The 23,154-nt window shown below is 34.3% G+C and overlaps 2 protein-coding genes across 2 annotated transcripts; one reads left to right on the forward strand and one right to left on the reverse strand.

Annotated features, from left to right (window-relative positions):
- Positions 1-1,993: 1,993 nt before the first annotated feature.
- Positions 1,994-8,100, forward strand: LOC112529711 (bifunctional nitrilase/nitrile hydratase NIT4A). The gene is made up of 6 exons (XM_025141075.1): positions 1,994-2,097; positions 2,953-3,150; positions 5,178-5,357; positions 5,688-5,981; positions 6,410-6,691; positions 7,616-8,100. The coding sequence occupies exons 2-6, from the start codon at positions 3,009-3,011 to the stop codon at positions 7,759-7,761; spliced, it is 1,044 nt and encodes a 347-aa protein (XP_024996843.1). The 5' UTR covers positions 1,994-2,097; positions 2,953-3,008; the 3' UTR covers positions 7,762-8,100.
- A 2,274-nt stretch (positions 8,101-10,374) lies between these two features.
- On the reverse strand, positions 10,375-20,168 carry LOC112528994 (uncharacterized protein F23F12.8-like). Its single transcript, XM_025140078.1, has 3 exons — positions 19,635-20,168; positions 17,844-17,939; positions 10,375-11,663 (listed from the first exon to the last, which is right to left on the reverse strand). The coding sequence occupies exons 1-3, from the start codon at positions 19,950-19,952 to the stop codon at positions 10,410-10,412; spliced, it is 1,668 nt and encodes a 555-aa protein (XP_024995846.1). The 5' UTR covers positions 19,953-20,168; the 3' UTR covers positions 10,375-10,409.
- Between the last annotated feature and the right edge of the window lie 2,986 nt (positions 20,169-23,154).

The following is a 23,154-nucleotide window of genomic DNA, read 5'->3' on the forward strand; positions in this document are numbered from 1 at the left end:
GCTGCATTGCGCGAGTACGCTTCTAGTATATATATATACATATATATACATACATATATACATACATACATATACATATATACACACATACATACATACATACATACATACATACATACATATATATATTAGGCATCTCAATCTACATTGTACCTATTGCACCTAGTAATCTGCCATAAAGAAGATGCATTTACTTAGTTTGATTGTGGTCTATACCCCATGGAACATACATTCTTTTGGCAAGAACATGGAGAAAGGAGAGAGATGGAGAAGTAGAAGCATTGAAACAAAGACCTGCCAATGTCATATTCTTGAGCCCTAACAACATGGCAACTGAAATCCCATCAAGCCCTAAATTAATTAAAAACAATTTTGAACCCTCAAGTAAGTCGTAATATTCAAAAAATGAACAATTTTCACTAGTTGCCTTAGAATGAAAGTGTTTCAAGTAATTTTAATTAAATTTTGAGTGAGATAAGAAATCTTTTATAAACCTTGCCATTGTACATATTTCAGTTAAGCACATCATTAAGAGACCAATAAAACACCACATCAACGAGGTCTTGAAACTTGTACAGATTTTCATTGTTCCCCTTAGATACTTGAGTAAGAAACTAAGTAACAATTATACAAGAAGTTAGAAACAAGTAACCAAGAGGTTAATTAAGGTTGTTAGCTCTAGAAAAACCGATTAAAAAAAACCCTCTCTTCAAAAATCAAACAACAATTTAGCCCTAATTCAACGATTCGATAATACATACGTATTCGAAACCTCTAATGGCCCATATTTCTTGTGAGGAGCGTCGAAATGCCAGAGATGAAGAGAGAGAGAGATGGTTTGTGGGAGGTAGACAGGATTTTGAATAAAGCCATCTTGGGAAGATGAATAATCGTATCAGTTATCAGCGGGATAAAGTGTTATGGGGAACGTGAATGAACAGTTTGGAATAGTTTACATTATCAACTTGTATCTTATGCATAAAAATTGGTAATTAAGAGATTTTTGAAGTTTTAGCTTTAATAGGTTGTATTTCATGCTTAAAATATTGCCTTTAAGACTTTAAGCTTTAATAGATTGTATTTTATGCTTAAAATGTTGTCTTTTAGACTTTAAGACTTTTATAAAATTTGGTTTATAAGGTAATATATATGATATAATATAAAAGTATTATATTATAAGTAAATATTTTTTAATTTTTATTCTTATTAGACAAAAGACAAAAATAAAGGCATTTTGGTCTATTTAACTCTGATTTAACTGAGTTACAAACTCTATTAATATAAAGGACTCTAGCCACAAGGAATCGACAACCATGAGAACCATATCTATAATTGTTTGAGTTTAGAAATGTTAGTCATAATTTTTTAACATACCATAGGGATCAAATCCGTAATTCACTCTATTTTAGAGTTTAGGTTTTACAAATCATATAACATTAGTGACAAAATTTTAAACTTAATGTCTTACACTTATACATCTCTTTATGAATACATATTTTATTTAAAAATAAATGTCTATAATAAAAAAAAAATATACGATTTTTATAATCTGTAATTGTTACATTTTTTAATTAACTAAATAATCATTAATTTGTTTTGGAATTTGGGAAAAAAATAAAAGAAAATAATAGAGTTTTTTGGAAAAAGAAAAAGGGAAGTGTAAAGGAGTAAAGGACCGTTTACCAAACATTTATCCGGTAAACGTTTATCGGTAAAATTTAACATTATCACTTACTTATCGGGTAAGACTTTTGTCCACCAAAACGGCATTGTATATAACAATTTACCCGATAAGCATTTAACATGATAAGAATCGTCGTCTTCACTTTTCGAATAAAACTCTCGGTCTTTGTTTCTCTTACCAAGTAAGATTCTTGGTCTAAATCATATTCTTCAAGTAAAATAATATGAGTTTATAAACACTTATCCGTGTTCAGCGCGTGGGAAGACGGCCCTAAATATATTAAATATTTTTATTAATTATTATAATCGATTTTGGAAATTTGACGAGTCTGTGCTCAAAATTGCTTCCTCAACTTCTTTCTCATCGTTTCTTTTGCAGGAATTGTCGTAATCAAAGCCGTTGGCAACGATTGTGTAAGTTTGATCCTTCCATTCTGTTTCTCAACTTATCGATACACTGTGAACTCAGCACAATCGTGGGTTGGGTTGTATCCTCTACAATCATATAGCTTCTTTCTTACTGCATGCAGAGGGTTGTAACCAATTGAAACGATTAAAATTCCAGTATCATATTTGGGGATTTTAGTATGTTCTTGAAATAAGTTGGAATACGAAAAATTCATATATTTCAAATTTCGACGTCGGGGGTGTGCTTGAATTGATTGAGTTGTTATTGCTTCAGTTCTGTATGTGAAATTTAGTGTTACAAGTTCTAAAAATAGTATTTTGAGGATGATGTTTATCTTTCATACACTTTTAAGTTCTGTAGAATCCCCAATCCGTAGGTAGAGTTTGAAAATTTGATGTTTGATGCTGGTAAATTTCAGTTTTTAATACAAATTTGCAATGGATTCTGTTGATCATTTGTTACAAACATTTTCAGTTCATGATTCTTGTAAATTTTGAAGGGGTAATCGAATATGGCTAAAAGCATTTGGAATTCACAGAAGCTTTAACACTTTACCTATTTGATAGTCCAATTCAAAATTTAGGCAAGAACATAATATTAGGTTTTTCTGTCAAAATAATGATGATGATGGTTTGTTTTCATAATGGAATGATAACATTGATGATGGTAAAAGGCTATTGAAAGGGTTGTTTGCTTTAAGAGAACTTTTGTATTTTATTGGATTTTCTGATCTCAATATAGCAAACTTCTTTAAAAGTATTTCTCTAATGAGGTTGAAGGGTTTGATGAGTAGAGCTTCACACGATCTTGTTTAAGTTATATTGCTTCTTCATATAATAATATTTGGCATCAATAAGCAGAAAGATATAGGTGATCCTGTTCGTGGTTAGAAGACAAGAGGAGTGAAAGAAAATCAATGGCACTAGATTCAACAACTGGAAACGATGGTGCTGTATTCACCGAAGTCGACATGGGTTCTTCTGACTCTTCTGCCTCAACTGTTCGAGCCACCATTGTCCAGGCCTCCACCATCTTCTATGATACTCCTGCTACCCTAGGTTTGGTTCACTTTCTTCATCCCCCAGCAGTTCCTGCAGCTGTGTTTTCAATTATATTTGTGGTCTGTTCCCCTATGTTCTTTAATTTGTGATCTTGACATGATTGGCAGAAGTACATAATTCATGGACAGTTCTATGTTCCAACTTTTGTACAAGTGAAAATAAATGATCGCAATAATGACAGTAGACTCATGAAAGAAAATTGAGTAGGTCATGCGTTTTATGCTCTCTATCTATGAATTTGACATACTTCTAATGAACTAGTGTATGTTTTGTGTGGGAGGAACAAGATAATAAGTTCATCAAAACTAAAAGAAAGTGTATTCCTAATTGGGTTTGTAATGCAAAAACTAAATAGATCCCAACTTTTATTTCTTATGTTATATACTAAAGTTATGTGCCTAGTGAAATGAACTGGATTTAAGATATTTAAATGCGAGTTGGAAATTCTAGAGAACAAAATGAAAGACGAGATGGTTCATGAAAGTTGTGAAATTGTTTTGCCGATATATCAATTCATCTGCATTCCGTTTAGATATGTATTTAGTTCTTTCTGGAGGTCAGCTAATCATATGAAGGTGATAAGTTAACTTGGTTTTCTGTGGCAATGTTTGTAGTGTACTGTTGAGCATCAGGGACTTGTAGGCTGGTATTGTCATTTCCAGTTATTCAATATCTATGTTGTTTCTGTACAGGCATTCTGTTTATCCTTCTCTTGCAATAAGGGTGATAAATGGCTGTTATTGGGGTTGCCTTTCTGCATTTCTTTATAACTCAATTTAAGTGAAATGAATCTCTAATTGGGTTATATTCTCAATGAAATATGTTTGTCGAAACTGGATTTCAATGTATAAACAGAAAACGTTATGTGAGCAAAGAACTTCCCAATCCACTTACCCGAGTCTGTGAATTGAAAATCGATGATAGTGCAATTCGTATAACAAGATATTCTATCTATCAATATGAAACAAGTGAGAAAAATTAAACTATGGGCAATTGACGCAGTAGGAAGTGCGGAAAGAATTGACAAGCTTCTATACCCGTTAACAATTGAGAATTACGAATAGTAGAACTTAAAGACTCAAGAGAAACTCTCAAAGAGAAGAACTTTTAATAATTGATGATCTTTATAATAATGAAAACATTAGGTCCTATTTATAGTCTAAAAAAATAGCTTCTAAGAGATGGCTACTAAAACTTAAATTAAACTAATTGTGATCCAAATATGAAACTAATAAAATAATTAAGGATAAAGGGAAAAAACGAATAAGATAGCTGTGGACCCGTCAGAGGACATGTACAACTAGACCTGCAGGAAGGAGAACAATGAGTCACGCGGGAAGGACCACAGCCTTGTTCGCAGGAAAGGTCGTGGGACCTTTTGTTTCCCCTATTTGAGATTCTAGTGTTTGGCGCGGCTTTTCTGGCGACGTAGGTCGCGAGGAAAACCGCGGGACCTTCTGTTTGCTCGTTTTTGTAGTTTTGAGCTAATCCTTGATCATTCTTGCTAGCCTCTCTATATCAGCCTCCTCCACTTCGGAAGAACTCGACTCCGAGTTCTCTTCTAAAGGGATTGCTTTAATATTGGGATCTTCAGGATTTGAAGTGTGGCTATTCCAACGGCGACATTGGTTCTTTATTTAGTGGGCTGCTGAATTATATGGGGTATACAACTATGGATGATATAAAGTAATAGATTGTGGCTTAAATGATTACTGGTTGATGATCTTTTGCAAATCATTAATAGAGTTCTTCTGTTACTTGAAGCAACTGAAGGTGTTTCAAACAAATGGTAGACTTCATCTCACATCACTGTAAAGGAAGTTGTAATAGTCTAGTTTGATTATGTATTCTCGTATAGCTATTTCCGGTTCCTGTTTAATTAATAAGACGTAAATCATGAGCTCAGTCAAGCATGTGCTTTTTCATGTTGCCAGTTTCAACTAATCTGCCTTTTGATGTTTAAATTATCTGATATTTACTAGTTGTTGAGCTGATGAATATATGTTTATGTTGCCATTTGTCAGATAAGGCGGAGAGATTGTTAGCTGAAGCCGTTTCATTTGGATCCCAGTTGGTTGTCTTTCCAGAAGCATTTGTGGGTGGATATCCTCGAGGCTCAAATTTTGGTGTAAGCATCGGTAACCGTACACTTAAGGGTAAAGAGGATTTCCGCAAGTACCATGCTGCAGCCATCAATGTACCTGGTAAAGTAAAACCATGCATTTCTTAATGAGTCCATTTGGTCTTAGTGGGTGTAATGGGCCTAATTCTCCTTAAAGAGTCTTGCTGGTTCATAATGGCACTAAATGGGTCAAAATAAGTCTGTTAAGACATTACTGGTCATTTCGGACTTGGTGGGTATAATTGGCCTATTTCTCCTCGACGGGTCTAATTGAGTCATAATGGCACTAAATGGGCTCCATAACAAGAAACGAATTTTCTTTCTTAGTGTCGTGTTTCAGATTGTGTTTTTTTTTTTTGTGAGATTGAGGTGCAGTCATATAGTTTCCTTGAACTCTTGGTCATAAATGCAGGTCCTGAAGTTGATCGATTGGCAGCAATGGCTGGAAAATATAAGGTGTTTTTGGTGATGGGAGTTATAGAGAGAGATGGATATACTCTTTACTGTACAGTTCTTTTTTTCGATAACCTAGGATGCTACCTTGGGAAGCACAGGAAGCTCATGCCAACAGGCTTGGAGCGCATAATTTGGGGCTTTGGTGATGGCTCAACTGTTCCAGTTTTTGATACCCCAATCGGGAAAATTGGTGCTGCCATTTGTTGGGAGAATAAAATGCCGCTACTAAGGACAGCAATGTATGCTAAAGGTTCACTCTACACCCAAAAATACTGCTTAACCATTTTTGCATTCTCATCCCCCCCCCCCCCACCCCCCCACCCCAACACACAGTAGTTTCTACAGAAACCGAACCAAACGAACCTAGTTTGGTTAGCCATAAACTAGCTTATAAGCTAACTTTTTGGAAAGCTACTTCTAGTAGGGTTTCAATAAGCTCATGATTTTTATTTTTATTTCATTTTTTCCAATTATGCCCCTTCCATATTTTTCAAACATTTTACCTTGTCATATAGTTTGTCAGTTAGTTTTTACCAACCATGACTAGTTTATCTGCCAACAGACAGTTAATGGCTTAATAGCTAGTTTTAACTAATGAGAATTTATGGCAGCATCTGCAGTTGGAGTAAACCCTGAGAATTTTGTAATTATCCTTATTATTACCTTTCATGTGGACAGGAATCGAAATATATTGTGCACCAACAGCTGATTCTAGGGAAGTTTGGCAAGCATCGATGACCCACATTGCGTTGGAGGGTGGATGCTTTGTTTTATCAGCAAACCAGTTTTGTCGTAGAAAAGATTACCCTGCTCCTCCGGAATATGTTTTTTCTGGAACGGAAGAAGATCTCACGCCAGAATCTGTTGTTTGTGCCGGTGGCAGTGTCATAATTTCACCATCTGGGACGGTTCTTGCAGGACCAAATTATGATGGGGAAGCACTTATCACAGCTGATTTAGGTATGTCATCAGAAATAATTCAACACTCTCTGTTTGCCGCCCTCAAACCCATAGGTCTCCCATCTCGTGGATAGACAAATTGACCCATACAGGACCTAATGGGAAAAAAAGTAAACCGATAAAATAAACAAGACCACTTAATCTTTTTTGGTTTTCTTTAATCTAGAAAAGGTCTTTGAACATGTTTGAGTGATTAGATGAAAATGGAAAGTAAACAAATACTCCCTTCGTCCAGAATAAGTGTCCACGTTTCTATTTTAGTTTGTACCAAAATAATAGTCCACTTTCAAAAGTAACCAAGTAAGTGCCTATTGTTTCAATTCTATCCTTAATTATGAGATGAAGAAACTCATTACCCTTCTATTATTAGTTATATTGAGGTGGTTTATTTTGTAACCTATTCCATTTGTACAACCGATGCCACCTCATTTTAACCATCAATTAGTTCATCCACGGTCAGCATTTCACGAGGTGGAAAAGATAGTTATATCTCCACTCTTGGATCAATTCTAATTGAATGTCAACACTAATGAAGTGAACCAAGATGCACCGGGTCAATTCCCTTCTAAAGCGCAATTCATGGGTGTGCATGAGATTAATAGTGATCAAGGTTCAGATCTCTTCTTACTTCTCACCATAACTTCTCTTCTCACACGATCCTTTGCCTATATATATATGTAATCCCATGCTCTGAAACTTTGATGCATATATGTGTTATCTTGTGGTAAGCCTCTCTATCCCTGGGCATAGGAAAGGCCTGCGTATGTCAGACCCTACTTTCAAAAAAGATATAATGGGTATGTTTGGTTTATTTGTTATCTTGTGATAAGCAGTGTGAATAAATGTATGCGATATTGAATCTATATACAACTAAATGCTATGTGTTTTAAGTTCTTGACACGGTAATGGCTAAATTTGGCATAGATCTTGGAGAAATTGCACGGGCAAAGTTTGATTTTGACGTAGTTGGGCATTATGCAAGACCCGAAGTGCTTAGCCTGATGGTGAGGGATCATCCAGCAACCCCGGTCTCTTTCACATCCGAAAAGACAGAAAGCTCTCACAAATAAGTCTCGAGGGTCCGCATTCGCTGTTAAAGTTAAACTATGATTTCTCAACATTCTATATTTTGCTTGCTATTCTTGCTTTATTTGCACCTATGTTACTGGAGTGCTTATCGTTGTCCTTGTTGTACATTGATATCCACCTCTTTACCCGTTGGGCTAAAGTTGTGAGACTCCATCGTTGTACATTGTAAATTTACCAAACCACCCTTGGGTTTCGTTGAACAAATCAATCGACCTTATTTTCGGTGGTTTAGTTTGTTTGTTTGGCTGTTTTTTCTTCACAATGTTCCCTGGGTTGAAAGTGGAAAGACTTTTAGTTTGAACAAAGGTTGAGGAGGGATCCATTTTTAGTTTGTCCTTGTTGATTATGTTTGCATGAGTTCGTTTTGATACTCGTTGGTCAAGTGTTTATTTGGTTCACAGATTCTGAAGGAATCTGGAATTGGAATGTTGAATTTTATTGACCAAATTTCATTCATTCGTTTGTTTCATTCTTTTTCACAAAAGTTATCTTCAAAATCCTAAAAAGTTCAGAAATAAAGGATATTAACATTTCTTAGCAATCATATGGTATTTTGATAAAATGAAATTCTTTATTTTCATAATACCAAATATGCATTTAACCTAATATACCATAGTCTCATAAAATCCAAATATGACCATCTTCGACCACCTTCGACCATGGTCGATCTGAACCATCCCCATCTGAACCACCACTGACCATCGTCATCTGAACCACGTCGACCACCATCGATCTGAACCATCGGCGACTACCACTGATCTGGACCATTGCCGGCCACCATCAATCTGAACCACCGCCGATCACTACCGATCTGAACCACTACCAATCTAAACTGCCACCGATTTGAACCACCACCGATCTGAACCACTGTCAACTACCGCCATCTGAACCACCGCGGATCACCCCGTATCTGAACCACCGTGGACCACCACCGATCTAAAACTTTGTGGACCACCATCGAACTGAACCACTTCCGACTACTACCAATCTGAACCACTGTCAGCCATCGCTGATCTGAACCACTGCGGACTACCGCCATCTGAACCACCGTGGAACACCACCAATCTGAACCACCGTGGACCACCACTGATCTGAACCAACGCCGATCACCGTCTTCTGAACCACCGTCGACCACCACCAATCTGAACAACCGCCGTCTGAACCACCGTGGACCACCGCCCTCTGAACCACTGCCGACCACCACCGATATGAACCACGGTCGACCACCGCCATCTAAACCATGTGGACCACCACCGATCTAAAGCACCGTGGACCACCACCGATCTAAAGCACCGTGGACCACCACTGATCTAAACCAACGCCGACAATTGTCGATCTAAACCACGGTCGACCACCTCCGAATTAGCTATTTTACATGATAAAGAGTTAAATGTTTTGAGATAATTTTAATATTAATTTAGTAATGTCGTTTATTTATGATTATATTTGGGTAATGTATTTTATATTGTTTCACGTTAAATAATTATTTTATTAATGTATTTTTAATTTAATAAATTTAGAATTTTTAAAAAGTGCATTTTTGTCATTTAGCAATATTTTATTCCAATTCCAAAGTTACATTACGTGAACCACATAGATAGATTTCAATTTCTCAACAGATTCCAAGGTGGTCAAGCTTAATAACATTTTATAATAATTTTTCAAAGTCAAATTTCTTTAACAGATTTTATTTCATCCAAAAAAACAATTTGTGAATCAAATGCCACCTAACGTTATTGGTGGGGTGTTATGATTTTGATGGTCTTTGATCCTTTTTAGTAGGTATGTAAACCAACCATAGGGTTAGGTTACAGTGAGAATGAGAGTTAAGGTGAGAAGCGTAAGAAATGATCTCTACCCTTGGATGCACATTCGGATAAGATGTACCGAGATGAAATGCGCCATATCAATCCCTGTATCAAACGCGATTAATGGGTAGGTTTGAAATTAAAAATGATCAAAAGACCATATCTCTTCTTACGCTTCTCATCTTGAATTTGTTTTTCACATGATTTTTGCCTGTAACCGTAATTCTCTTTACATATAAGTGTCAATATGATTGGTTTTATATCACAAAATAAGTTGTGTAAAATAAATTACTAGTATAAGTTTATTTGAAATACAAATTTTATATAAAGAATTTAATAAAAAATATAAAATATAAAAATTCGGGCCTTAGGCATTCGCTATAATAGTTAGACCTGTAATGGTTTTCTTCGAGAGGAGGCTTGAAGCGATAAGGATTAGGAACCATCAGGTTTTCGAACGAGTCAAATGAATGGTTTGCAAACCCTTATATCCACTCAAATATCAGGTTCAAGGGGTTCAAGTTCGGGTTGGGTTTAATAACCCTCGAACACCAATTTTTTTTCCAGATCAGGTTTCCCGAGTTTTACACACCCTTAAAATAAAATGACGAGCATTTTAGATTGAAATCAAATGTCATAAGCCAATTTAATTAAGGGGAAAAAATCCAACAAACTTTCTCATTTTGAATGGTTTAGTCCTTAAACTATTTTTTTGAATAAAAAAACCATTAAACTTTATAATTTTGAATGATAAAAAAATGAATATATATAAACAAGGTAATTCTTATTTTTAGAATAAGAAACGAAAATGTGAAATGAGGTTAGGTATAAGACCCAAGTGAAAGGTCAGAACCAGATACTATACGATCTCGTAGATCTTTGATCATTTTGTATCTTTCCATTTCATCTTCATACTCTTTCATGTTATATGAACAATGTGAAATCCCCAAAACCTCCTCCTCACTCTCATTCTTCCTATCCAATCCAAATTCCAACTCGATGCAATCGGAGTTGTATCGTTCCATCGCTTCGTGTACCGTGCTCGTTGTTTCCTCTCGAATGATGTTTCCGTATATTTCCACTTCGCCCTTGTCGTTGTCGTTCTCGTTCTCATTCTCATACCATGATACATCTCTAGTTAAAAGGGTATTTTCGTCATTTACCACTTCACCCTTGTTTAATAATTTCTCTCCTAGGGCGTTTTCGTCATTTACCACTTTATGACTGTTGTTCTCGTACCATACCAGGCTTGTAGTTTCGTCCCTCGTGTTGTTTTCGTCTTCGCCATTGTTGTTCGCCGTGCTTTCATACCATGATAAGACCCTCGGTATTTTCTTCTTCAGATGGTTTGTGTTGTTATCGACTTCTAAAAGCTCTTCGAGGTCACGTGCTATCATGTTCACTTGGGCATGTCTATCCTCGTACTCGTATTTGGCGTCCGAGAGCTTCATGTGGACTCGTTCTTCACGTAAGATATCAGCTACACGAAGCATCTCCCTCTCTTCTTCCATTTCTTCGCGAACTCTTTCAGATTCCTTTTTCAGCTCTTCGAGCTCAATTCTATCTTCTTCGATTTCGAGTGCCATCTTTTCACATAATTGCTCCAAAATCTCGGTTGCTCGCTTCTCCGTTTCAGATTTTTCTATGGCTTTCGATAAAGAAGACTTTGTATTTGCTAGTTCTCGGCCTAATTTCTTGTTCATTCGCTCTGTTTGTCGTCTGAGTTTCTTTTCAATCTCCAATTCCCGTGCTACGGTCCTGATCGCGAAACGAACCTTATCTTGCTCGTAGGATTCAGACGACGTTGTGTTGTGGGACCGTTGTTCTTGGATTAACTTGTTGACTTGAGACCGAGCCTTGTTGAGCTCGTGATTCAGGGTTGAGGAGAGGGAAATGGTCATTGAATTGCAGCCACGGTTCGTGTCCACGGTCCAAACGTGCGTTAGAAGTTTCAGCAATTCTCTGGATATTGTGAGCGACTGTTTAATCTCATTCAGCTCGTTGGTCGGTTTTAGCATTGAACGCTTTTGGTTCTTGGTCTCGGTTTCAACCTCGCCAAAAGGTCCAAATTTTTCCTGAACAATCAAATTCATTAAAAATGACGCAACAACTTTCTTGTCAAACACGGCCAATTTATCGATAAAAACAAAACAGACTCTTCGATCTTTTTTTTCACTTTGTCATTTTAAACATTTTTTTGTTTTAATTTACAAGTTTTTAATAGGAAAAAGTCTAAAAAGCCCAATGGACTTTAGTGTTTGGAACGATTAAGTCCTTGAACAATTTTTTGGAACAAATAAATCTTTGGACATTTTAAAACATGTTAAATAATTCATTGGACTTTGTAAAACATGTTAGATACATCTTTATGATCTATACAACTGGTTAATATGGTAAAATGATGAAAAAATTCTAAAAAAGCAATGAACTTTCATATTTTGAACGATTAAGTCTCTAAACATTTTTTGAACCAAAATAGTACCTTAATCTATAAAAATAAACAAATATACCAAAAAATTAATTACATTTAAAAAAAATTATTGATAAAATTTATTTTAATTAAAAATAAAAYATATTCTTTCAGTGATTTTTCAAATTAAAAAAATAAAAAAAATATTTAAAAATGATTACTAATTAAAAAAAGATTTAAAAACTTACTGATGAAATTTATTTTAATCAAAAATAAAATATATTTTTATTTGTAAACAAAAATTAATTTCATAGTAATTTTTTTTTAATATTTATTTATTTATTTTAATTTGAGATATCATAAACGAAATATATTTTATTTTTAATAAAAAATATAATTATTAATGTTTTTTAATTTTTTTTTAATTTTTTAATTTAAAAAATCACTTACAAAATATTTTTTATTTTTTATCAAAATATATTTCATCAATAATTTTTTTTAAATGTAGGTATCTTTGTGATATATTTGTTTCATTTTATATATGTAAGTACTTTTTTGATTTAAAAAATGTTTAGAGACTTAAACGTTGAAAATGTGAAAGTTCATTGGGCTTTTTTCCAGATTTTTCCCCTTATTTTATCACATTAATCAGTTTTATAGGTCATGAGAATATATCTAACAGGTTTTAAAAAGTCCAAGAATTTATTTAATAGGTTTTGAAATGTTCAAAGACTTATTTGTTTCAAAAAATTATCCAAACACTTAACCATTCCAAACAATAAAGTTCATTGGGATTTTTTAGACTTTTTCCTTTTTAATATGACATTAACTTTCATATTTTGTTTTGTATGTTACTCGTACAAAAGTTTTACAGTTTTAATATGATTATAACAGGAAAAAAAGAATACTAATGTAGCAAAACAACTATTAATTGTATTAAATTCAGCATAAAGAGATAACTTAATGTAATGGGGAACATAATTATTGTGTCAAGGTTGAGGGAGGTGACCAAGTTGACAAAATAATTCAAGTTTTCTTGTTAAATTATAACAAGAGACTTTGGTTATACAAGTGATGTCAACACGAAAAAATAATTTAAAATAAGTTATAGATTTAGTCCTTTTGGTATACAGTTTTTTACGAAATTAGTCCTTGGACTTCATTTATTATTTACATGACCTGATAGTATGTATTTTTTTACAGATTTGAACCTGGATCGAACGACCATCCACTAGCGTCCATTAACTTGGGGGTATTTTTGTTCTTTTCTCACATTTTAATATTTGTTTCTAATTGATCTCAAATAAACTAGTATAAAAATATTATATTAATATTATTATATAAAAGTCTTCCCTCTCACACACACAACACCTCTTGTCGATGGGATTTTCAAGTGAAACCAACCTCACTCTCCTCCCCGCACTTGCAACTTCCTCTTTCTTTAAAGCTGCTCCGTTTGAGTCTTTACTAACAACCGAGAAGCCAAGCGGCCACGGGTCATAACGCACTCTTCCCACAACAAATTCACTACCCACCAACATTTATGTGTGTGTGTATATATATATATATACACACACACACGACCTTAAACTACATCGTCGGAACTTCTCAATGTTTGTTTAACAGTGGCCACGCCACCTTGAAGATGGAAGTGGTAGTGGTGATAGGGTGGAAGTTGTCATTGGAGAAAATGAAGGTTATGGTGGAGGTTGATGGTTGTCATTGAAGAAGAGGGAAGGACGGGGGAGAGGGGGTGGAATGATGGTTGTTGGGTCGGTGATGGATGGTTGAGGGGTGTTAGAAATAAATGTTAATTCAAACTCTTTTTTAGTCCAAGTTAGTGACTGTTCGGTTGTGGCTTAATGAGCTGCATAGCCTATATGGCTTATTCGGTAAGTCATAAAGGAGTGTTCGCTTGTGTCTTAATACTACAGCCAGGTGCTTATTCGCACAATCAAAGTAGACCTGTCATTAGCACTTACCCATAGTTATTCCAGGAATGCCCCTTATCATATTAAATAGACACATACGCCTCCACAAGGAAAACCTACCAAATCGATCACCTCCTCCTCCATCGTTGGTCATCTCCTCCTCCCCCTGTCACCCGTCATCACCTTTTCCCCTCTCACCGGTCATCGCCTCCTCCCCATCGTAGGTCCGCTAGCTCATCATCTCCCATCGTTGGTCATCTCCTCCTCCCACTATCGCCGATCATCACCTCTTCCCTATCGCCAGTCATCGCCTCCTCCCCCATTATAGGTTATCTGGCTCATCGTCTCCCATCATTGGTCATCTCCTCCTCCATCCTTGATCACCTCCTCCTCCCCCTGTCATCGGTCATCACCTCTTCCCTATAGTCGGTCATCGCCTCCTCCCCCATCACAGGTCAGCTAGCTCATCGTCTTCCATCATAGGTCATCTCCTCCCCCTATCATCGGTCATCACCTCTTCCCCTATCGTAGGTCGGCTAGCTCATCGTCTCCCATCGTTGGTCATCTCCTCTTCCATCATCGATCACTTCCTCATTCATCGTTGGTCATCACCTCTTCCCGCATCGTTGTCGTATAGTATAGATTTGTTCTTCATCTTTTAAACTCATTGTTGTTTTCAAAAAAATATCGAGAGGGTTTCACTGATTTGGGGTTAGAAGTGAGTCAAACATATTGTAAGTTTGCCAACACCCCAATGAACACCCCAACTAAAATACCTTATGGGGCTAGAAGTGAGTCAAACATATGTTGGAATATTCATGTCACAAAGAAAGTATGTCAAAGACATGTTGGAAAGGTTCAATATGCTCAATTGTAAGTTTGCCAACACCCCAATGAACACAAATGAGAAGTTGAGGTCATATATTGAAACAAGCATAACAGATGCAATCTTGTACAAAAGCTTAATCGGTCAGGGGCGGATGCAATAAGAGGGCGTAGAGGTCCTGGCCCCCAACAAAAATGTTATATGAAAGCCCAAAAAAAAATTTACTTGTATTTTGAGATTAGGTGTAATTGGGCCCCCAACAAGATGAGGTAGGAGGCCCCTCTTCAGTGCAGGAAGAAACGAGAGTCGGAGAGTGAACTGTGATTGTGAAGGGAGTGAAGACATACCGGCAAGGCGGCTACCGCATACACGCCTGCGAGGGTGCCGCTGCGAGTCTTCGACGGTGCGACCGCCGACCTGACCAGGCAACCAGCTGACCTCACTTCTTCAGTTCTTCTCTTCTTCTTCATGACTTCATCGCTGCGACTGCGAGCCTGCAACCTCACCTGCTGATTGCTGTGCGCCTGTGCCGCCTGTGTGCGACCTCACTTCTTTAGGTATTTTAGGTTAATTTTGTTGCTTAATTTTGTGGTAATTGGTAAATGCTTTAGGTTAGGTATTTTAGGTTAATTTTGTTGCTTAATTTTGTGGTAATTGGTAAATGTTTTAGGTTAATTTTGTTGGTTAATTTTGTAGGTAATTTTGTAGGCAATTAGGCAAATCAAATGGAAATGTCAAATTTTAGGTTAATTTTATAGGCAAATAAAAATGTTACTAAACCATTGATTTTTATCTTGTTATTGAGTTCGAGTTTCGACTGTGGGCGCGGCTGGAATTGAAGACTTGGAGTTGGAGTCACTGGATTGAAGCAAATAATTTGGGTAAAAATTCTAATTTACAAATTCTAGTCTTTAATTTTGATTACTTCTTTGATTTTGTTGTTTGCTTATTGGTGATTTGGTAAATGTTTTATGTTAGGTTAATTTTGTAAGCAAATCAAATGAAAATGTCAAATGTTAGGTTAGTTTTATAGGACTTAGAAGAGTACTAAAAGATTAAAACATAAACCTTAGAAGTCACTCTCCACCACATCAATGCATTTGTAGAGTCAATGCCTAGCTTATTTCAACTGCATTAGTTATTTTTATTCGGTTAACCGAACAGTTTAAACATGAAAATGGAAACCCGAAACCTTTTTTTGGTTCGGACGAATTGTTCGGTTTCGAAATTTTTTCGACCCTCCTAAGTGTGCCCCCCAACTATAATAGTTTCTAGATCCGCCACTGTAATTGGTAGACTTATTTATTTAATTCACTCTTCCTGATGTGAGTTTTATTGTTGGGGTCTTATCTCGGTTCATGTACAAACCAAGACGACATCATTTTGGAGCAGCAAAAAGAGTCATGCGGTATCTTGCAGGGAAGATAAATGTCGACATTTGGTACCGTAAAGTGGAAAATTCTAGCCTCAAAGGCTATATTGACAGTGATTGGGTGGCTCGTATGAAATTGTTTCATACTCGGGTCCGCTGCAGTCTCCTGGAGTTCAAAAAAACAAGTAACTGTGACGCTCTCGACAACCGAAGTTGATTATGTGGTTGTGACAACCACCTCTTGTCAAGCCGTTTGGCTACAAAGACTCACGGGTGATATTGGAATGAAGCAAATCAAGGCAACGAAGCTATTGTCTGATAACGAGTCGGCTATCATGTTGGGAAGAAATCCGGTTTTCCACAGTCGGACCAAATACATTGAAATCAAACACCATTTCATTTGAGAACTCTTGGCTAAAAAAAGGTTGAACTAGAAAGTTGCAGTATAAAGGAACGGCTTGCTGATCTGATGACAAAAGCTTAACTTTCACAAAACATGAGAACTTTTGCATTCAATTGGGATTGTCAAAGTTTGAATGAAAGAAGAGTGTTAGAAACAATTCTTAATTCAAACTCTTTTTGAGTTCAATTGTGTTCCTCGAAGGGAGGGGGGTTTTCTTTTATGTGTATGTACATATATATATATATATATATATATATGATATTAATTTAAAATTTAAATATATTATAATATTATAAATTTAGAGAGAGACAAAAACACAAAATATAAAAAGAGAAAAAGTTAATGTTAAAATGGAGAAAATGTTAACGAAAATACCTTTAAAGTTAACAAAGAATGTTGACGACCGTTTGTCCAAGGACTAAATCCGAGAAAAAAAATACATACCACCATATCATTTACATAGTAAATTAAGTATAAAGATCAATTCCATAAAACTCGTTATTACATGTACCAAATCCATAATTTAATAAAAATACGCATATGTATGTGTGTATACATGAATGACCCCACTATTTGCTGTGTTTCTGACTTATAGGACAAGAGCCAGAGGTAATGCCCGATAAATATTAAATAATTTATGCTAAATAATTAATAAGATTCTTATTTCAGTTTAATTTACTTTTTCCGCATTATTTAATAATTAATTTATATTAGGTATTCTTTCGTTTCCAAAAAAATACACTACGATCACGTTGAGACTATCAGTCGTCGATCAATCCGTTACTGGATACTGTTCTTAAGTTTAAGTTCTTTACAAATACGATTATAATCCAAATTGATTAAGAGTTCGATTTTATTTAAATTACTCATTTTCAAATGATATCTACATTGTTTATCAAGATTCATTTTTAATTTAATATTCATCATATACTTTATTAAAATAACATGAATTTTAACTTATGGAAATAACATTTAAAAAAACAATCGTAAAGGTAGTGTCTGATATGTTTGAGCTGATTTCAAAAGTTAAAAGTACCTTGAGGGTCACATGTTTAAATTCAATGAATAATATAAATCCTCTTGTGATCACGGAGGTTCAAATACGATTACTTCAGACTACCCAAAAAACAAATAGTTAGTTACCCTAAGATTAGCCGGCTCACATAACATATTTGATACTTATATTAATAAAAAAAGAGAGATAAAACATCATGAATTTAACATGACGTCTTAAAATAAAATATATTTTAATTTTAAATTATATAATTTAGATTAAGATAACTTTGACCAAATGAAATAAAAGTCAACATTACCTGAAATGGGTTTGCATCGAAAACCGAGTGCATTCTCTCAAAGCTTCCATTCTTCGCCCCAAAGCGATAAGGATTTTTGTAGCGTGGATTTGTTATCTACAAATATAAATATATGGTTATGATTTGGGATCATGTTACACCAACGGTTTTTCATGAGACCCGTAAAATCAATTCTTAATTATTGGATTAGATCTATAATTTGGTAATCTAAACATTTATAAACGTCACGAGACTTTTCAATAATCACAAAATTGCCAACGTGCAATTTAGACCATTAGATCATTAATTTATAAAGTTGATCAATGAACATAAATTGATTTTACGGGTCTCACGAAAAACCTTTGATCTCACGTGAACCCAACTCATGGTCATTATTCTTCTAAATTTGTTAAAACATTCTCTCTGTCTCTCTCTTAAAATAACAATAACGGTTCATGATTGAAATGACATACAATTTTAAACATATGTAATTATTATATTTTTTTAATCAAATGACATTTTTACTCTTATTTAAGTTCTTACTCTTCAAAAACTCTTAAATATCTATATATTAATCAAGGACAAATTTGACAATTTAGTTATATACTTTTTAAAGTGTATATTTTTTGGGACAAACATAAATAAAAATATGGACATTTATTTTAAGGCGGAGAAAGCAGTTTGTATCACAAGGGTAGTAACTCCCTACTTTCACTAAACAAACTAATAATGAATTTATATTTTATATACAAAGTTTCACTTGAATCATATATTTCTCTCCGTATAAATAATGGAATTGTCTTTCCTATGAAAAGTTGTAATATCTTCATTTTGAAATTACATTGAATTCTAGTGGAGAAATGTATTTTATAACAGTAAAACGACGTCTTATGAGTCAGTTCCTAAAAAAATATCTATATTATAAAACATTTGACAAAAACTATTAAAAGTCATTCTTTATGCATGAAGTACTGTATATTAGTGCATATTACTTAAAATTTAAGATTACAAGTAAATTATGCATAAATACAACTTATTAAAGCTCTATTTTTAAATTCGTATTACTAACTACAGATAAACATAATCAAGTACATGATAAACATCTCATTTTTTATATAAAAAATCTAAAATATAATTAATGTAATAATTGAGTTCTAACAGAATCATTATCTTTATAAAATTTTATCGTCAAGACAAAAATAAATTACTTCACTAAATCGTAAAAACATTATCTTTCTTAAAACCACATAAGTCGTATCATATCAACAAAGACAAATAATAAAACGAAACATTAAAATGAAGATATATATCGTTATATTGTGCGAGTACTCTTCTAGTATTATTAAGAGATATTCATCCAACAGTATACAGGAATTCCTTTAAAGTTTAACTTTGTTTAAGGAGTCGTTTACCAATAAAACCAGGTAAACACTTTTGCAGTAAAAGTTATTATTTTTACTTATCTTACAGGTAAAATTCTTGATCATCAAAACAATATAATATTAACGTTTCTCATTCAATAAACATCAACTGAGTACGGGTCATCCGTCTCAGTTACCAGATAATTAAGATTCCTAATTGTTAAAATCACAACGTAAAATTACTGATAAAAACCATATCTTTTACCGAATAAATTTATGTTATCCGGTAAAAAAAAACAACAAAAATTTAATTTTATCAGCGAAAGACCAAAGTGTTCAAAATTGTATTTATCGTCTTGTTTTATTAAAGGAATGCAAGCAAGTGGGATCCAGTAATTTTGGTATGATTGAACAAATTGTGAAGTAAAGTTGACCAGAAATCATAACAAACCTCGGGAGTAGCAACACGACCAGATGAGGTGCGACTCTTGTTTCGAGATCGATCCACATTTGTAATTGATTTATCGATCACTTTATTCACTCGGTTATCAGTATCTGATTTCTTCACGGTCATCGTCGTCGCCGATTCTTCTTCTTTACACTTACTCCGATCCAACATGTTGATGCATTTCTCATTTCTCGGTGAATCAGATCGTGTTTTTTCAACCAAAAATTGCGAGATATTATTGTTTGCAAATGATGACGACGAAGCTGTCGGAAACCTCCGCTTTCTGATCTTGCATGGCATCTCTGAGTTCCGGCTTTCCATTTGTGAATCAGAGGTTTAGTTAGAAGAAATAGAGATTCAGGGAGAGAGAGAGAGAGAGAGAGAGATGAAGGGCAGATGTTTGATAAAATGCCAAAGAGAAAGAGGTGGCAAATACATGAATACAAGTCTGAAAATGGGAACATGCATATGGAGATGAACGGCGGGGATGTTGGATGGGTAGGGGGTACCCACATTTTATCACCATTTTATATTCCTCCTAACACGTTATATTGTTGTTTTAATGTTTCAATTATTGTTGTTCATGCATAATTGTGTATTTGTTTCCGAGCGAAGCTAACAGAACGACTATTAAATCTGATCCGTTAAAAAACAGATTTTGATAACCATTCTTGTAAAAGTAGCATATCATAACGGTGCACTAAAACTAATAGGCAAACACAAGCAATGCAAAATTATTTATTATTTAACTGATGAAAATTTTAGCAGAAAATGTCACATTAATTGATAGAAGCAGTATAAGTTTTATTTTTTTAATACAGGTAAAATAGACGTTTGAGTATGTTGATAAGTCCAGTTATCTTAAGACTAGTAAGAGTAACTTATCAAAATTGTAAAAAAAAAATTAATTTGATTTTTCACTTTTACTGTATCCGTTCAAAAAAAAGATTGAATTTCAAACCATATCCGACCCAAAAAAAATTGATTTGATTTTGCATATATTTTCATAAAAAAATCTATTTAATAAATAGAATGTTGAAGAAGAAATGTTCAACAAAAATGACGTAATTTCTGTTACAGTTGTATATACGTTAACAAATTATAAAAATAATATTAAAAGTATAATAAAATTGATTATAATATCCCTAATTAAATGCATTTGGTTGTTAAAATTCAATGGGTATGATTGTCAAAAGTTTTATGCGTTGTTTTAATTTTTGTATTTTTTTTACATATAACAAAATATTAAATTGCTTAAAATCAGATTGATAATAACACCATTATTAAAATACTTATCACTCTCAAGAATATATAATATTACAGTTCAAGCATTAAAACACCGATTCAAAAGGGGTTACTTCCTTTTGGTCGACCATTTAAACTTACGTTGTTGGCTCATTTTAGCCCACCCTTCAAACACCGATTCAACAACGAAAGTTATGTTTTAATTGAATGGTATCTTGCTAAACATTTGTTGCTACTTTCGTTTTTTCTTACTCCAAGAACACATCACGATCTCGATCTTTCTCATGTTTTACTATTGGAAAATGCTTTTGTAACCACAGTTCTGATTTTCTAATAATAAACACAGATGAATTATAATTAATGACTCTCAACACCCCCTTTTATTCTAAAGTTTATACTTTCATTTAATCTTTAATCCCTCTCTTGGACTAATCATTACATCTAGGTCAAAATCTTCGGTGTTACACATGACATCTTTATGCATAATAATGATTACTCGATTTTCATTTTATTTTTCAAAAATTTATGGGAATAGATAAATGCTCTTCCTTGAAAAGGCCTTTGACAAATAGGATTGTTTGTCAACAATAAAATAGGCATAATGAATGTTACATGTGTTGAACCTTCTACAAATTCTTCTCTTCGCTCTTATTGAGATCATACAAATGACATGATCTTAAGCTGGATATTCAATATTGCCTCTATAGAAATCAATAACAGCTTGAGATTCTTAAATACAATTAATAGCCTCCATTTGAATTAAAACTACAAAAAGATCTATTGTCAATGTCAGATATCATATTTTACAACCAATATATGTGATTCGTCTTTGTAGTCAACAAGATACTTCATCCATTATCACGGTTAAAAAGATGTTGAGATTGATCAAATACATTACAAGTACCACATCATTCTTAATGTCCCTACAATTGTGAATTAAAAAGATCAAACGGAAGTCAAGATTAAAGAAAGAATGTAATAAGGTTTTTAGTGTGGAACATGTTTGTTGATCCAAATTCTCTCTATGATTTGATGATGACGCTCTATACTTGGTGAAAAATACTTCATTTTGCTTATGTTCTGTTTCAGCGATCATCTCTGAGTCTGTTTAGTAATCGATGAACATGTATTGTAAACATACCTAGAACAAGTATTCCTCAAAAACAAAACTCACACCAAAGAGACCTTCAGCGATGTTGAAGATAGAGATAGTCCTTTCATGATATGAAGCGGACATTCAATAATAACAAGACAGTCTACACCAAGTGTGAAGTCTAATCAAGACTCAGTGATAGTTGAAAAGGTACTGAGGCGATTCCTTAATATCATTGCTTGCTCAACAAGATTAATTTTTGTCTTTTTCTTTTTGCACAAAAGGACAACCCCCATGCTTTACACATAAAGGTACATGTACGGAGTTGCTTTATTGTCTCCAAATGTGCTTACTAACTCTGTAAAGTCAACTGTTCATATGATGTCAGAAGCCTGCATATCTGAAGACAAGGACAAGCTCTCCAATAGAAGTTTTCCACGTGGCCTGTACCCTCTAACTTGCATTAAATTTAATGAGTATAAATAGTTGATAAGACTCTTCTTCTCATCTACACCTTCTTCTCCCTCTAAACTCTCTCTTCTCTCTTATTCTTATCTTTCTTGTGCGTCTACTTAGTGATTCTCATAGATTGTTTAGATTACGTCTTAACCTTATCTTATTCTGCAGCAATCTGTAAATTTTGTATTGACCTTCTTTAATCAATAAAGAATTTAAGAAGTGAAAATTTTGTGTTTGTATTCAAGCCCCCTTCTACAAACTGTTATACCTTTAAAATCTTGTAGAATCCTATTCGGATCAACAAGCGGTATTAGAGTAGTGTTTATCTTTTCTTCTTTAATAATACTCTACTTGCTATTTATTTTAAATGGCTTTGCAAAACACAAGCACCAACTATCATGATAATGGATATCTCGCCAAACCTCTCTGATTTAGCAGGGACAAGTTCAGCTCTAGAAAAATTGAATGTCTTTATTTCTAGAGGTTGTGGATCATGAGATCCTTTACTATGTTGAAAATAAACCATATATTCCATTTGCAATGTCACCAGTGGTTCCTGCCACCACTACCACAACTGCCATCCTTGGAAGGCAGATTCCAAAGCTCCATCAACAATGGAGCGATGAAACATGAAGAAAATGCCTCTTGATATAAAAGCTAGATCTATCATATCCATGTCAGTTCTTGATGAGATATAACACTCTGTCATGAAGCTCAAGACCTCTA

The sequence above is a fragment of the Cynara cardunculus genome (assembly GCF_001531365.2).
Source record: "Cynara cardunculus var. scolymus isolate 2C chromosome LG 16, CcrdV1, whole genome shotgun sequence".
Lineage (NCBI taxonomy): Eukaryota > Viridiplantae > Streptophyta > Magnoliopsida > Asterales > Asteraceae > Cynara > Cynara cardunculus.